Below are 15,987 nucleotides of genomic sequence, written 5' to 3'. Positions count from 1 at the left end.
GGGAAGCTTGTGGAAGGCTACCCGAAACGTTTGACCCAAGTTAAACAATTTAAAGGCAATGCTACCAAATACTAATTGAGTGTATGTAAACTTCTGACCCACTGGGAATATGATGAAAGAAATAAAAGCTGAAATAAATCATTCTCTCTACTATTATTCTGACATGTCACATTCTTAAAATAAAGTGGTGATCCTAACTGACCTAAAACAGGGAATTTTTACTAGGATTAAATGTCAGGAATTGTGAAAAACTGAGTTTAAATGTATTTGGCTAAGGTGTAAGTAAACTTCCGACTTCCCCAGGCATCATTGTTTCTGTTTCAGTTTCCTGTCTGTGCGTTGTTCGTGTTTCTTGTTTAATTCATTAGTTTAATTATGCACTCCCTGAACTTGCTTCCTGACTCCCAGCGCACATCGTTACAGCAGTAAGTAAGTTCCAGGCTAACTGTTGTTCACCAGGGGTGTATTCATTTCGCCGATTCAATACGCTATTGGCGGTGTCCCTTACCTCGAGCAGTTCGTCGCCACTGATGAGTTTCCCACAGCGGCCCACTGGCCCCTCGGGCAGGACAGAGCGGATGTAGTGGTGCCCGTTGTTGGCCTCCAGACTGATGCCCAGACCACTGCTCTCACTGAACTTCTCCACCTGGGCAATCTGGCACAACGGGTGGATACAGCTCAGTTGGCATGAAAATAAAAACGTATTTTTCCCCAGAAAATCACGCTTTCACACGTTTTTTTCAATTTTCCTTTCACAGTCAGCATTACATTTACATAGTGTGGCAATATAGTTTTTTTTCTTTCCTGACCAATGTTTTGACATTTTCCATTGATGACAAATACAACAGTGTTTTTATTCTGCAAACAGTGCATGTCCATCCATAAAATGCCAAAAGAATGTGTATAAAACAGGAAAAAATAGAACTACAGTATGTATCATTAAGTAGAGACAAACTAGGCTTGGGTGAATGTTTCTTCTGTTTACTAACCTCTACTTTGTTGCTGGGGCCGAGCGTCTCCTGCCACTTCTTCATCAGCTCCAACTCTTCATCCTCTGTTAACTTTGCTTCTTAAAAACAGCAATATAATATGGACTTAAATAGAGTATGAAGTTTAAATTACATTCAGCCAGCTGCCGTGTGCTACATGATTACAACGAAATGACTCATACTGTTATCTTAGCTCCTTAAAACACAGAAATATAATACTAACCTAATTAAAACGTAACTATGAAACCAACAGACAGTCACACGCCAAGACAGTTGTGAAGAGGGCACAACAAAACCTATTCCCCCTCAGGAGACGGAAAAATGTTGGCATGGGTCCTCAGATCCTCAAAAGGTTCTACAGCTGCACCATCGAGAGCATCCTGACTGGTTGCATCACTGCCTGGTATGGCAACTGCTCGGTCTCCGACCACAAGGCACTACAGAGGGTAGTGCGAACAACCCCAGTACTTCACTGGGGCCAAGCTTCCTACCATCCAGGACCTCTATACCAGGCGGTGTCAGAGGAAGGCCCTAAAAATTGTCAATGACTCCAGCCACCCTAGTCATAGATTGTTCTCTCTGCTACCACACGGCAAGCGGTACCGGAGTGCCAAGTCTAGGTCCAAGAGGCTTCTAAACAGCTTCTATCCCCAAGCCATAAGACTCCTGAACATCTAATCAAATGGCTACCCAGACTATTTGCATTGCCCCTCCTCTTTTACACCACGGCTTCTCTGTTGTTATCATCTATGCATAGTCACTTTAATAACTCTACCTACATGTATATATTACCTCAACGAACCAGTGCCCCCGCACATTGACTCTGTACAGGTACCCCCCTGTATATAGTCTCGCTATTGTTATTTTACCGCTGCTCTCTAATTACTTGGTACCTTTATTTCTTATTCTTATCCGTATTTTTTAAACTGCATGACTAAATGACTCACAGCGAGCGCTAGGCTATAGTTAGACAACTCCAAACGCACTACTTGAAAGAATCACTTCAAAGGCATCGTTCATCTGCCCTTTTATGCAATAAAAACAACATACAGACCCTTATGCTCTTCATGCACAGTCTGTAGATGCTCAATAAACTATCAGCAGAAGATCAAAAACATGTCAACAACATTCTATTGAATAACAATAGGAAAAACATCTATAGACATTCATTGATAGTTTGTTGAGCATCTACAGATGGACTATCCGAATAAAGGGCTACTGAAAATCTCTTGAAATACACCGTAGCCTAAAACCAATCATCGCGACAGTAGTATATTTTAAAACAGATTGCGATCCATTATCTCTACCGCTGTACTTAGTAAAGGATCCCAGATAACAGGGGGGTGGATTGACTTACCGTCTCTGGTGTTCTTAGTTAACTGATCCTTCACAGTGGAGACATCCGATTCCCCACTCAATGCCTGGTACTGTTTCTCACCTGCACCGGAGTACACAATACAAACAGGTTAATACACACATACACACACAAAACACTTGTAGAGCTCTTGGTTAAGACATCTTGCTCCCAGCCCGAAACATGATGGCTATGATGTCATGGGTTGTGCATTGTGTCTTGTATGGTTAATAAACACATACACACACACTCAGAGACACATATCGCAGAAACATGTGTAGAAGTCTGCTTTAGTTCCTCCTGGTTCCAGCTTTGAACATGCTGGCTATGTCGTTAAGGGTTGTGTTATTATTGGCAGTATGCGTGAGTCTGCGTAAGCCTGTGTGTGTGTGTGTGTGTGTGGGCGTGCGTGTATGTGTTGTAATGCATTTTCCTACGCCTACGGTTCTTATGACGCTGGCCCAATTACAGGCTAAATGAGTTCAGGGTTTCCAAAGCAGGGCGGAGGGCGCTGCCTTCTAAATCTGGAGCTGTGGTTGTGGTGAGAGGGTTTAAGTAGAAGTCCCTTTCCCATCCTAACACAGATGGAGGCCATTCAAGTAGGGCATAGTTGTGGTATGTGCACTGTCGTCAAGTGGGCACAGCCCTGCAGCGTCACCAGGGATGTGATCAGAGGTTGTATGTATCAAGCTTCTCAGAATATATGTGTATTGGTCAAGGATCTGGTCTTCCCTGTCCATGTAACCTTAATCATTGTCATCTAAAAGGCAAAACGGATTCTAAATCAGCACTCTGATAAACTTGATGCATACGGCACCAGGCCTACATAGAAATCAGGTAAATCTGGATTTTGGCTAGGATATAGGTCCATTTCAATCATGTATGAATGAAGGATAATGTCAGAGTACGATCTCCTGTGCCCTTGAGCAAGGCACCCTAATAGCTCCTGTGGAGCTACTCTGGATAAGAGCGTCTGCTAAATGACTAACGTAAATGTATATGGAATAAAAATGTGTTTTGCTTGACTACAGACTACTGTTATAGGAGGTATTTGTGACTGTTAATCAAAGATGCAGTTGCCATGGTCAGGATCATTAGGGCACGCCACGGAAAACATTTAAAGCACTTTGTGTTTAAAAAAAAAAATTATTGGACAAATCCAGGTAGTCTAGAGCTGACCCCATTTAGTCGACTGGTCGATTGTTTGGTCGACCGAGATTTCTTTAATCGAGCAGTCAGTCGCAATTTTTTCCCCCATGGTGAACAAGACACCTGTCTGATTCACGCCTGTCTGAGTAGACTAAGCCATTGCGGAGGCCGTGGGGATGGCACAGTCCATCACTCTAAGACATGTGCTACTGAAATTGTATTTGGTTATATTACGTAAGAACAATGGCGCAACATTAATACAAATAATATTAGCTTATAACAAATGCGCTTTCTCCGGCATTGGACAGCGGTCGCTGTCCGCAGTTCTGAAACATCAGTGCGCTGTTGAATTGGCGCCTTTCCCTAGACCATGTAGCTCTGTGCATAATAGCAAAGTTAACCAGCATATTGATGTTGAGAACGATAAGAAATAAGACAGATTCTGCTTCTGTTCCCTGTTTGAGTGTTTGGTTAATAGCCTACTGATTCCGTGAGCTCCAAGCCTCACGCAACCACAACATGTCGTAATAAAGTAATTTCCCAAATTCTGCTGTATTTAACATTTGCTATGCTGTAATAAAGTATTTACACTTTTTTGTTTGTTAGAAAAGCCTCAGAAATGGCTGTAATTATGTTGCAGCTTCAGCATCACAGACTGTGTGATAAACACTATTGATGTTCTGTGGTGGTTGCTGCAGCAGGGAGGAGAGCTGTAAAAAATATATATAAATAACACAGCGCACACAGCGTAGCGAGTCTGAGCCGGGCCCAGCACAATCCAATCAATTTTGGTCGTACTCCATCTAAAGTAATTTGTGTTTCTTCATTATTTCATCAAACAGTGTGCTTAAAGCATCAGACAAGCTCAGTGCATATAGCTGATTTTTGATTTCATTAAAACACATAAGGTGTGTCTATATATGGAAAAATACACGTTGACAAATTTTGACCAATCGGTCGAAAGAACAGACAACTCTTGGTCGATCAAGATTTTTGGGGGTCGGGGACAGCCCTAAGGTAGTCTCTCCCTGTTGCAGTCCATTTTCTTCCATTCCGTGCCTAATGAACACGGCCCACGCCCTTTGTCCACTGGTACCTTGAGCGGTGGTGTCCACAACATCTGTTCTCTCCAGTGTGGGGTCTCGGCCCCCTGGGGTTGGTGGAAGTACGATCACACTGGGCACCACAGCGGGTGGGATGTCCTCTGGACGGAAGCCACTTCTGACCAGCTTCAGGTGTACCGTCTGGCCCGTGTGTCTCAGCACCTCCACGGCCTGCTGGTTGGTGTAGCCCTGGATATTCATTCCGTCCACCTGCAGGCGGCGATCATTCATGTAAAGATTATTGATATATCATAGAGTTGGATAGAGGGCTCTTCTTTGCATCTTTGCCATTATGGCTTCTGTGCCAGCATGGTCATTGTCATTGAGGGCTTTGTCCATGCTAAAACAGACTTTGTGCCACATGAGCCATCTATCCAAGTCAATAGGACAGCACACAAACAGGCAGGCAAGCACACAGACACATACACACACATACACACAGGCAGACACACACCCATACACACAGGCAGACACACCCATACACACAGGCAGACACACACCCATACACACAGGCAGACACACACCCATACACACAGGCAGACACACACCCATACACACAGGCAGACACACATAAATGATCGCAACCAACAAACAAACATACATCACAAATAGAAAACAAATCATGATTGAAGATTTGCTCATGCTTCAAATCAGGGTATAACACAGAACGGGTATTGTATTCATTGTATTTGCTCAATTTAGCGTGATGATTGGAACAGCGTCTCAATACCCATTCAAGAAACAACACTTAAAATAATAGCTCTCCACTGAAGCTAAATTATTCAAATGTGGGGCCTTACTCTCCCCACATGATCTAAATCAGTGGTTCCCAAACTTTTTATAGTCCCGTACCCCTTCAAACATTCAACCTCCAGCTGCATACCCCCTCTAGCACTAGGGTCAGCGCACTCTCAAATGTTGTTTTTTGCCATCATTGTAAGCCTGCCACACACATACTATATGATACATGTATTAAACATAAGAATGAGTGTGAGTTTTTGTCACAACCCGGCTTGTGGAAAGTGACAAAGAGCTCTTATAGGACCAGGGCACAAATAATAATATAATGATAATCAATCATTTTGCTCTTTATTTAACCATCTTACATATAAAACCTTATTTGTTCCTCGAAAATGGTGAATACATCACCACAGGTAAATGACAATGGTGTGCTTGAAAGGATGCACATTTAGTTTCATGCTAGTGAGGGCCGATAATCCACTCTCACATAGGTACGTGGTTGCAAACGGCATCAGTGTTTTAACAGCGCGATTTGCCAAGGTAGGATACTCTGAGCACAGCCCAATCCAGAACTCTGGCAGTGGCTTCTGATTAAATTAAATTTTCACAGAACCACTTGTTGCAATTTCGATGGGGCTCTCTTGTTCAGATATCGGTAAGTGGACTGGAGGCAGGGCATGAAAGGGATAACGAATCCAGTTGTTTGTGTCATCTGTTTCGGGAAAGTACCTGCGTAATTGCGCACCCAACTCACTCGGGTGCTTCGCTATATCACATTTGGCATTGTCCGTAAGCTTGAGTTCATTTGCAAACAAAAAAATCATACAAAAATGGAAAGACCTGTGTGTTGTCCTTGTTAATGCAGACAGAGAAGAGCTCCAACTTCTTAATAATGGCCTCATTTTGTCCCACACATTGAATATAGTTGCGGAGAATCCCTGTAATCCTAGATTCAGATCATTCAGGCAAGAAAAAACATCACCCAGATAGGCCAGTCATGTGAGAAACTCCTCATCATGCAAGCGGTAAGACAAGTGAAAATTATGGTCAGAAAACTTCAAGCTTGTCTCTCAATTCAAAAAAACGTGTCAATACTTTGCCCCTTGATAACCAGCGCACTTCTGTATGTTGTAAAAGCGTTACATGGTCGCTGCCCATAATAGTGCAGAAAATACACGAAAGTTCAGGGGCCTTGCTTTAACAAAGTTAACCATTTTCACTGTAGTGTCCAAAACGTCTTTCAAGCTGTCAGGCATTCCCTTGGCAGCAAGAACCTCTCGGTGGATGCTGCAGTGTACCCAAGTGGCGTTGGGAGCAACTGCTTGCACGCGCGTTACCACTCCACTATGTCTCCCTGCCACGGCTTTTGCGCCATCAGTACAGATACCAACATGAGCAGCAGCTACGTTTGGCTACATACGGACCGTTAGTGGAATTCCCGCGAGAGAGTAACGGTTAGTGTGATTGGATGTTAATTATTTGACTAGGTTACCTGTATTTGACATTGTGTTGTTATTTCGCTGCACACTAGATGGTTTAATAAACATTTTGGCAGTGAAATGAGGCTACTCAGCCGAGACAAAAAACTCACCCAAATGTATAACTCCGTTGGAAAATATAAATGGACTGTTTGAAAATGTGATTTTATGTGAATCACATTTTTATTTGGCGTACCCCCGACGGCATTGCGCGCACCCCAGTTTGGGAATACCTGATCTAAATAGATAAAGCTCCAAATGATCCAAAATGAGAGATACCCCTGCACACTTTATTTCATACTTTGGAATGGAATTTAAATGTCATTTCATATTATTCAAAAAGTTGAGGATTCTGGCCTAGGGTGGTCTAGCAGTCAGGGCTGCTGCCTTCAGCACACATAAACGGTGTTGGCATAGGTTTGAATCCTGCCTACTGCACAACCTCTATCTTTCCCCACTGTCAACTTCTCTCTCTATCTGTTCAATAAAGTCAGAACTCTCTATCTGTTCAATAAAGTCTGAACTATATCTGTTCAATAAAGTCAGAACTCTATCTGTTCAACAAAGTCAGAAATCTCTCTGTCTGTTCAATAAAGTCAGAACTATATCTGTTCAATAAAGTCAGAACTGTATCTGTTCAACAAAGTCAGAAATCTATCTGTCTGTTCAATAAAGTCAGAAAGGTCCGTAAACATATATAAAATAGACACTTACGGCTATGATCTGGTCCCCAACATGGATGCGGCCATCTTGCTCTACTGCACTGTCTTTAGTTATACTTTTCACGAAAATACCAGAGGGCTCTGAAAATAGACACAATGACAATGTGTGGATAACATTCATGAAACAAGCAGAATCCTTTATACAGTACAAGAGACATCCTTTAACTGAATCTGCAGTAAATAAAACAAAAGTCTATTAAACAGCACTGCCAAATCTTACCGGAATTCTTGTCCCCCACATAGCCGGCGATAGTGATTCCCAGACCCTGGGCGTTCTTGGTCAGCCCGACGTCGAACGATTCAGCCTCCTCTTCCTCATAGCCCTGTGAAGAGACAGAGGAAGAGTGAGTCAGCTTCTACATTCTACAAAATGGCCTACAGAGAGCACAGTAGAGGGGGCGAGTCGCGGGGGCCAATTGTTACCAATTTACCAACAAGCATTCCTCACCTATGTATTCACACTGTCAGCCAGATGAGTTGTTATTTATTTTATGAATCAAGCATCAAGGTTATGGAGACTGAATATACGGTCTAGTTTGGGAGAGTGAGTCATGGAACTCATTCATATGTTGATAAGGGTAAAGGCTAATACTGCTTGATAATGGACAGAGAATTCCAGTTCTAAGCCTTTCGGAAAATGGTGACTTCTGAGGCTGAGTCACAGATGATGTCACGCGTTACAAATTATACTCACTGGATCCCTGAGACGAAGAGAGATGGAGGAAAAAAGAGACAGAATCATGGGCCCTCTATGGTGGACAGCTGTGTCCTATGTAAATATTCTATTTTTATTCAACTAACCTAATAAAACCACCCCAATCCTCCACCCCCCCTACCCACCCACCCAACCAGCAACCCAACCACACCTCTGCTGTACAGAGAACATGTGCATGTCGTACCTGTTGCTCTGTGACAGTGGGCAACGGCATTGGGACGGTGGAGGTCTCCTCTGGAGGGCCTCTGGTGATGACCAGCTTCACTCTGTTACCACACTGCCTCAGGACCTGGACCAATCACAATACAATTGATATCAGCACTATACATTAAACAGTGTACTTGTCCCTGAGGGCTTTACTGGAAAGAACTATAGACAAATTAGGACAAAGGGGATACAATTTAGACGTTTTTGTCAAGTCTCAGACAAGTCTCATTATCAGTAGTCAATTCAATACAAGACTGAAACCAGTCTTAGTACCTGAGCCACCTGCTCACTGCCCATGCCATAAAGGTCAGTGTCCCCAATCGTGAGGATGTGGTCCCCACTGTGCAGACGCCCATCCTAAGGACAAAGTACAGTAGGAAAGTCATTGGTTATTACTAGTAGGTATGTCTTCCAAAAACCAAGCTTTCTGCTTTCACATCCTCTAAATACCAATGTGTGGTGCATCCATGACATTTAAGTCACCTGATCAGCGATGCCTCCAGGCAGGATGGTTTTGACAATGACACCGGTGTTCTTTCCTCCCACAATGCCAAAGCCCAGGCCTGTCCCGTCGTTGACCAGCTCGATGGTCTCCACATGATTCCAGTGGGCCTAAGGAGGGACACAGAGAGTGAGGGTCAGATATGGACCTCAAAACATTAATTCCAGCCTCCCGGGTGGCGCAGTGGTCTAGGGCACTGCATCGCTGCGCTAGCTGTGCCACCAGAGTCTCTGGGTTTGCGCCCAGGCTCTGTCGCAGCCGGCCGCGACCGGGAGGTCCGTGGGGCGACGCAAAATTGGCCTAGCATCGTCCGGGTTAGGGAGGGTTTGGCCGGTAGGGATATCCTTGTCTCATCGCGCTCCAGCGACTCCTGTGGCGGGACGGGCGCAGTGCGCGCTAACCAAGGGGGCCAGGTGCACGGTGTTTCCTCCGACACATTGGTGCGGCTGGCTTCCGGGTTGGAGGCGTGCTGTGTTAAGAAGCAGTGCGGCTAGTTTGGGTTGTGCTTCGGAGGACGCATGGCTTTCGACCTTCGTCTCTCCCGAGCCCGTACGGGAGTTGTAGCGATGAGACAAGATAGTAATTACTAGCGATTGGATACCACGAAAATTGTGGAGAAAAGGGGGTCAAATTTTCACACACACAAAAAAAATAAAAAACATTAATTCCAGGATGCATACTATATATAGGGTGTAACCCTCAGGGCAAACGAGAGGTTGGCCGCAAGGAGAACAACAAGGACTAATGAATAGGAAATGAAGCAACATCATTCCAGAAACCACCTGCAAGGAAAGAACAACAAGGACCACAATGGAGATATTGTTATGCTGGTGAATGAGGACCCAAAAGCGACTTAACAGAAACAGAGTCTTTATTCCAGTCTTAAACAAAAACGATACTCCTGGATATTATCTTAGGTAAATACAAAACAGGAAAACTGAAATCCTCTCGTCAGTAGAGAGGAACGACTGGAGACGCGACCACAGACTGCAGGTCGCTTCGGGAAGGCACAGGCCGTAGCTGACATAGACACCTGCTCACACGCAGCATCTGAAGAAGGCAAAAACACGACAGGGCGGAACAAGGACACAGAACAGCAAACATCAAACAAGGATCCGACAAGGACAGAAGCGGAAAACAGAGGGGGAAATAGGGGCTCTAATCAGAGGGCAAAATAGGGGACAGGTGTGAAAGAGTAAATGAGGAAGTTAGGAGAATGAGGAACAGCTGGGAGCAGGAACGGAACGATAGAGAGAGAGAGCGAGAGAGGGAGAGAGGGAGGGAGAGAGGGATAGAAAGAGGGAAAGAACCTAATAAGACCAGCAGAGGGAAACGAATAGAAGGGAAGCACAGGGACAAGACATGATAATCAATGACAAAACATGACAGTACCCCCCCACTCACCGAGCGCCTCCTGGCGCACTCGAGGAGGAACCCTGGCGGCAACGGAGGAAATCATCAATCAACGAACGGTCCAGCACGTCCCGAGATGGAACCCAACTCCTCTCCTCAGGACTGTAACCCTCCCAATCCACTAAGTACTGGTGACCACGTCCCCGAGAACGCATGTCCATGATCTTCCGTACCTTGTAAATAGGTGCGCCCTCGACAAGGACGGGGGGGGGGGAGGAAAGACGAACGGGGGCGCGAAGAAAAGGCTTGACACATGAGACATGGAAGACAGGGTGGACGCGACGAAGATGTCGCGGAAGAAGCAGTCGCACAGCGACAGGATTGACGACCTGAGAGACACGGAACGGACCAATGAACCGCGGAGTCAACTTGCGAGAAGCTGTCGTAAGGGGAAGGTTACGAGTGGAAAGCCACACTCTCTGACCGCGACAATACCTAGGACTCTTAATCCTACGTTTATTGGCGGCTCTCACAGTCTTCCCCGCAGACGAAGGCAGACCGGTAATAAAGTCTAAGGCGATGTGAGACCATGGTCGAGAAGGAATGGGAAGCGGTCTGAGACGACCGGCAGGAGGAGAGTTACCTGACTTAGTCTGCGCGCAGTCCGAACAAGCAGCCACGAAACGGCGCGTGTCACGCTCCTGAGTAGGCCACCAAAACCGCTGGCGAATAGAAGCAAGCGTACCCCGAACGCCGGGGTGGCCAGCTAACTTGGCAGAGTGAGCCCACTGAAGAACAGCCAGACGAGTAGAGACAGGAACGAACAGAAGGTTACTAGGACAAGCGCGCGGCGACGCAGTGTGAGTGAGTGCTTGCTTTACCTGTCTCTCAATTCCCCAGACAGTCAACCCGACAACACGCCCCTCAGGGAGAATCCCCTCGGGGTCGGTAGAAGCCACAGAAGAACTAAAGAGACGGGATAAGGCATCAGGCTTGGTGTTCTTATTTCCCGGGCGATAAGAAATCACGAACTCGAAACGAGCGAAAAACAACGCCCAACGAGCTTGACGTGCATTAAGTCGTTTGGCAGAACGGATGTACTCAAGGTTCTTATGGTCAGTCCAAACGACAAAAGGGACGGTCGCCCCCTCCCACCACTGTCGCCATTCGCCTAGGGCTAAGCGGATGGCGAGCAGTTCGCGGTTACCCACATCATAGTTGCGTTCCGATGGCGACAGGCGATGAGAAAAATAAGCGCAAGGATGGACCTTATCGTCAGAATGGAAGCGCTGGGACAGAATGGCTCCCACGCCCACCTCTGAAGCGTCAACCTCGACAATGAATTGTTTAGTGACGTCAGGAGTAACAAGGATAGGAGCGGATGTAAAACGCTTCTTGAGGAGATCAAAAGCTCCCTGGGCGGAACCGGACCACTTAAAGCACGTCTTGACAGAAGTCAGAGCTGTGAGAGGAGCAGCCACTTGACCGAAATTACGAATGAAACGCCGATAGAAATTAGCGAAACCGAGAAAGCGCTGCAACGCGACACGTGACTTAGGAACGGGCCAATCGCTGACAGCCTGGACCTTAGCGGGATCCATCTGAATGCCTTCAGCGGAAATAACAGAACCGAGAAATGTGACAGAGGAGACATGAAAGGCGCACTTCTCAGCCTTCACGTAGAGACAATTCTCTAAAAGGCGCTGGAGTACACGTCGAACGTGCTGAACATGAATCTCGAGTGACGGTGAAAAAATCAGGATATCGTCAAGGTAAACGAAAACAAAGATGTTCAGCATGTCTCTCAGTACATCATTAACTAATGCCTGAAAGACAGCTGGAGCATTAGCGAGACCGAACGGCAGAACCCGGTACTCAAAATGCCCTAACGGAGTGTTAAACGCCGTTTTCCACTCGTCCCCCTCTCTGATGCGCACGAGATGGTAAGCGTTACGAAGGTCCAACTTAGTAAAGAACCTGGCTCCCTGCAGAATCTCGAAGGCTGACGACATAAGGGGAAGCGGATAACGATTCTTAACCGTTATGTCATTCAGCCCTCGATAATCCACGCAGGGGCGCAGAGTACCGTCCTTCTTCTTAACAAAAAAAAACCCCGCTCCGGCGGGAGAGGAAGAAGGCACCACGGTACCGGCGTCGAGAGAAACAGACAGATAATCCTCGAGAGCCTTACGTTCGGGAGCCGACAGAGAGTATAGTCTACCCCGAGGGGGAGTGGTTCCCGGAAGGAGATCAATACAACAATCATACGACCGGTGAGGAGGAAGGGAGTTGGCTCTGGACCGACTGAAGACCGTGCGCAGATCATGATATTCCTCCGGCACTCCTGTCAAATCACCAGGTTCCTCCTGAGAAGAGGGGACAGAAGAAACAGGAGGGATAGCAGACATTAAACACTTCACATGACAAGAAACGTTCCAGGATAGGATAGAATTACTAGACCAATTAATAGAAGGATTATGACATACTAGCCAGGGATGACCCAAAACAACAGGTGTAAAAGGTGAACGAAAAATCAAAAAGGAAATGGTCTCACTGTGGTTACCAGATACTGTGAGGGTTAAAGGTAGTGTCTCACATCTGATACTGGGGAGAAGACTACCATCTAAGGCGAACATGGGCGTGGGCTTCCCTAACTGTCTGAGAGGAATGTCATGTTTCCGAGCCCATGCTTCGTCCATAAAACAACCCTCAGCCCCAGAGTCAATCAAGGCACTGCAGGAAGCAGCCGAACCGGTCCAGCGTAGATGGACCGACAAGGTAGTACAGGATCTTGATGGAGAGACCTGAGTAGTAGCGCTCACCAGTAGCCCTCCGCTTACTGATGAGCTCTGGCTTTTACTGGACATGAAATGACAAAATGTCCAGCAGAACCGCAATAGAGGCAAAGGCGGTTGGTGATTCTCCGTTCCCTCTCCTTAGTCGAGATGCGAATACCTCCCAGCTGCATGGGCTCAGTCTCTGAGCCGGTGGGAGGAGATGGTTGAGATGCGGAGAGGGGGAACACCGTTAACGCGAGCTCTCTTCCACGAGCTCGGTGACGAAGATCTACCCGTCGTTCTATGCGAATGGCGAGTGCAATCAAAGAGTCCACGCTGGAAGGAACCTCCCGGGAGAGAATCTCATCTTTAACCTCAGCGTGGAGTCCCTCCAGAAAACGAGCGAGCAACGCCGGCTCGTTCCAGTCACTGGAGGCAGCAAGAGTGCGAAACTCTATAGAGTAATCCGTTATGGATCGATCACCTTGACATAGGGAAGCCAGGGCCCTGGAAGCCTCCTTCCCAAAAACTGAACGATCAAAAACCCGTATCATCTCCTCTTTAAAGTTCTGATAATCGTTAGAACACTCAGCCCTTGCCTCCCAGATAGCTGTGCCCCACTCCCGAGCCCGACCCGTAAGGAGTGATATGACGTAAGCGATCCGAGCTCTCTCTCTTGAGTATGTGTTGGGCTGGAGAGAGAACACAATATCACACTGGGTGAGAAAGGAGCGACACTCAGTGGGCTGCCCAGAGTAACATGGTGGGTTATTAACCCTAGGTTCCGGAGACTCGGAAGACCAGGAAGTAGCTGGTGGCACGAGACGAAGACTCTGAAACTGTCCTGAGAGGTCGGAGACCTGAGCGGCCAGGGTCTCAACGGCATGACGAGCAGCAGACAATTCCTGCTCGTGTCTGCCGAGCATTGCTCCCTGGAACTTGACGGCAGTGTTGCGAGAATCCGTAATCGCTGGGTCCATTCTTGGTCGGATCCTTCTGTTATGCTGGTGAATGAGGACCCAAAAGCGACTTAACAGAAACAGAGTCTTTATTCCAGTCTTAAACAAAAACGATACTCCTGGATATTATCTTAGGTAAATACAAAACAGGAAAACTGAAATCCTCTCGTCAGTAGAGAGGAACGACTGGAGACGCGACCACAGACTGCAGGTCGCTTCGGGAAGGCACAGGCCGTAGCTGACATAGACACCTGCTCACACGCAGCATCTGAAGAAGGCAAAAACACGACAGGGCGGAACAAGGACACAGAACAGCAAACATCAAACAAGGATCCGACAAGGACAGAAGCGGAAAACAGAGGGGGAAATAGGGACTCTAATCAGAGGGCAAAATAGGGGACAGGTGTGAAAGAGTAAATGAGGTAGTTAGGAGAATGAGGAACAGCTGGGAGCAGGAACGGAACGATAGAGAGAGAGAGCGAGAGAGGGAGAGAGGGAGGGAGAGAGGGATAGAAAGAGGGAAAGAACCTAATAAGACCAGCAGAGGGAAACGAATAGAAGGGAAGCACAGGGACAAGACATGATAATCAATGACAAAACATGACAGATATACTCTTCAGTCCCTTTGCTCTACTAGGAACTAAAATGAATAAGTTAAAGAGATTCTCTGGTACTATTGTATACATTTTAGCCAGTAGTTCTGAACGTAGCGCTCACGACCCAAAAGTGGTCCCCAAAAATTGCGTACTACGTCACATATGTGCAGATATGTACACCACGTCATTGCCCTCTCTCTCGCTCTGCTGTGTGTGCATCATGTGCCTCTTGCTAGCTGTCACTCAAGTGGCAAGAGGCTGAAGCTCATTGGTTGAACTCAAATTGCTAAGGGGATGGCCCACACGGGGGAAAATGAAGGGGAAATGGCGCAGCAGAGCTTCCAGAAACACAGTCGCTTTCAAAAGAGGGATTTCGTTTGACGTAAGACAGTAATTTTGCTCATAGATTATGCATGTATGAACTACACATTGACACATCCAGCCCAAAATGGGAGGTAAAAAAATAAATAATTGTAGTCAACAAAGCATGTCTAAGTAAGTGCTCAAAGACAGAATTTGAATATTGTGGTGTGTGTGTGTTCCCCAGTGAGCTAACATTATACAACTGTCTGTTTATGAGGGGTGGATTTGTTTCTGTTTGTTCCTCATCACACTAGAGTGGTCATGCATGACACTAGCTTCCCTGGGAATGTGGGACACCATAGTGTGTGTGTGTGTGTACAGAATGTGAATGTGTTCATGTTTGTGCATATGTACAGAACGTGAGTGTGTGCTAGTGTGTTTATGTATGTGTATGCTTCCACAGGCCTCTGTGTGTGCACTCCCCTCACCGCGCTGGAGTGGGCAGACAGGGTGCTGGCAGCGGAGGGCGTACGGAACACCACGGGGCTGGCCAGCTGAGGGATGGGTCCTCTGGCCACAGTAAGCTGCACACGCTCAGACGCTCTCTGCAGGATGCCTATGGCCTGCTGGTGGGTCACTGTCTGGTCCAGCGGCTGACCGTTTATGGCCAAGATCTGGTCTGTCTCCTTCAGATTCCCATCGCTGTGGGAACAGGATGATGCTCATTGATTTGTTTATTATTTATATTGGTAAACTGCTTTGAGATAAAACATGTATTTTGGGGGGGAAACATGTAATGTACTCTGGTCAAACATAGTTCATGAGGATGTGGCCTCAGTGTAACAAAGTCCATTCTTGAATAGTAGATTGTCAACAGCTGATTTTCTGATGGGCAAGAAAGTCTTAGAACTGTGAATAATCTCACTGTATAAAAAAGATGCCGGTCGAAAAAGACATGGGTCATTAGTCACCAACTATGGTTTTGGGGAGATACTAACACATTAGATAATCAACTGTTGACCTAGTGGCCAAAACTGGG

The 15,987-nt window shown here is 46.4% G+C and overlaps 1 protein-coding gene across 7 annotated transcripts in view; it reads right to left on the bottom strand.

The window, feature by feature from the left end:
- LOC139534922 (multiple PDZ domain protein-like) overlaps positions 1-15,987 on the bottom strand; it is a 75,001-nt gene that overhangs the window by 42,021 nt on the left and 16,993 nt on the right. For all 7 annotated transcript variants that reach the window (XM_071334447.1, XM_071334450.1, XM_071334448.1 and 4 more), the window contains exons 6-15: positions 15,437-15,650; positions 8,942-9,070; positions 8,732-8,815; positions 8,436-8,540; positions 7,757-7,859; positions 7,529-7,617; positions 4,589-4,805; positions 2,347-2,427; positions 990-1,069; positions 509-655 (exon numbers count right to left, since the gene is read on the bottom strand). In XM_071334447.1, the coding sequence (XP_071190548.1) occupies positions 509-655; positions 990-1,069; positions 2,347-2,427; positions 4,589-4,805; positions 7,529-7,617; positions 7,757-7,859; positions 8,436-8,540; positions 8,732-8,815; positions 8,942-9,070; positions 15,437-15,650 (1,249 nt within the window). The remainder of the gene's footprint in view (positions 1-508; positions 656-989; positions 1,070-2,346; positions 2,428-4,588; positions 4,806-7,528; positions 7,618-7,756; positions 7,860-8,435; positions 8,541-8,731; positions 8,816-8,941; positions 9,071-15,436; positions 15,651-15,987) is intronic.

The sequence above is a fragment of the Salvelinus alpinus genome, chromosome 11, assembly GCF_045679555.1.
Source record: "Salvelinus alpinus chromosome 11, SLU_Salpinus.1, whole genome shotgun sequence".
NCBI classification, from domain to species: domain Eukaryota; kingdom Metazoa; phylum Chordata; class Actinopteri; order Salmoniformes; family Salmonidae; genus Salvelinus; species Salvelinus alpinus.
Note: the sequence above shows the minus strand (reverse complement) of the source record. Positions and strands in the feature narration are given on the sequence as shown.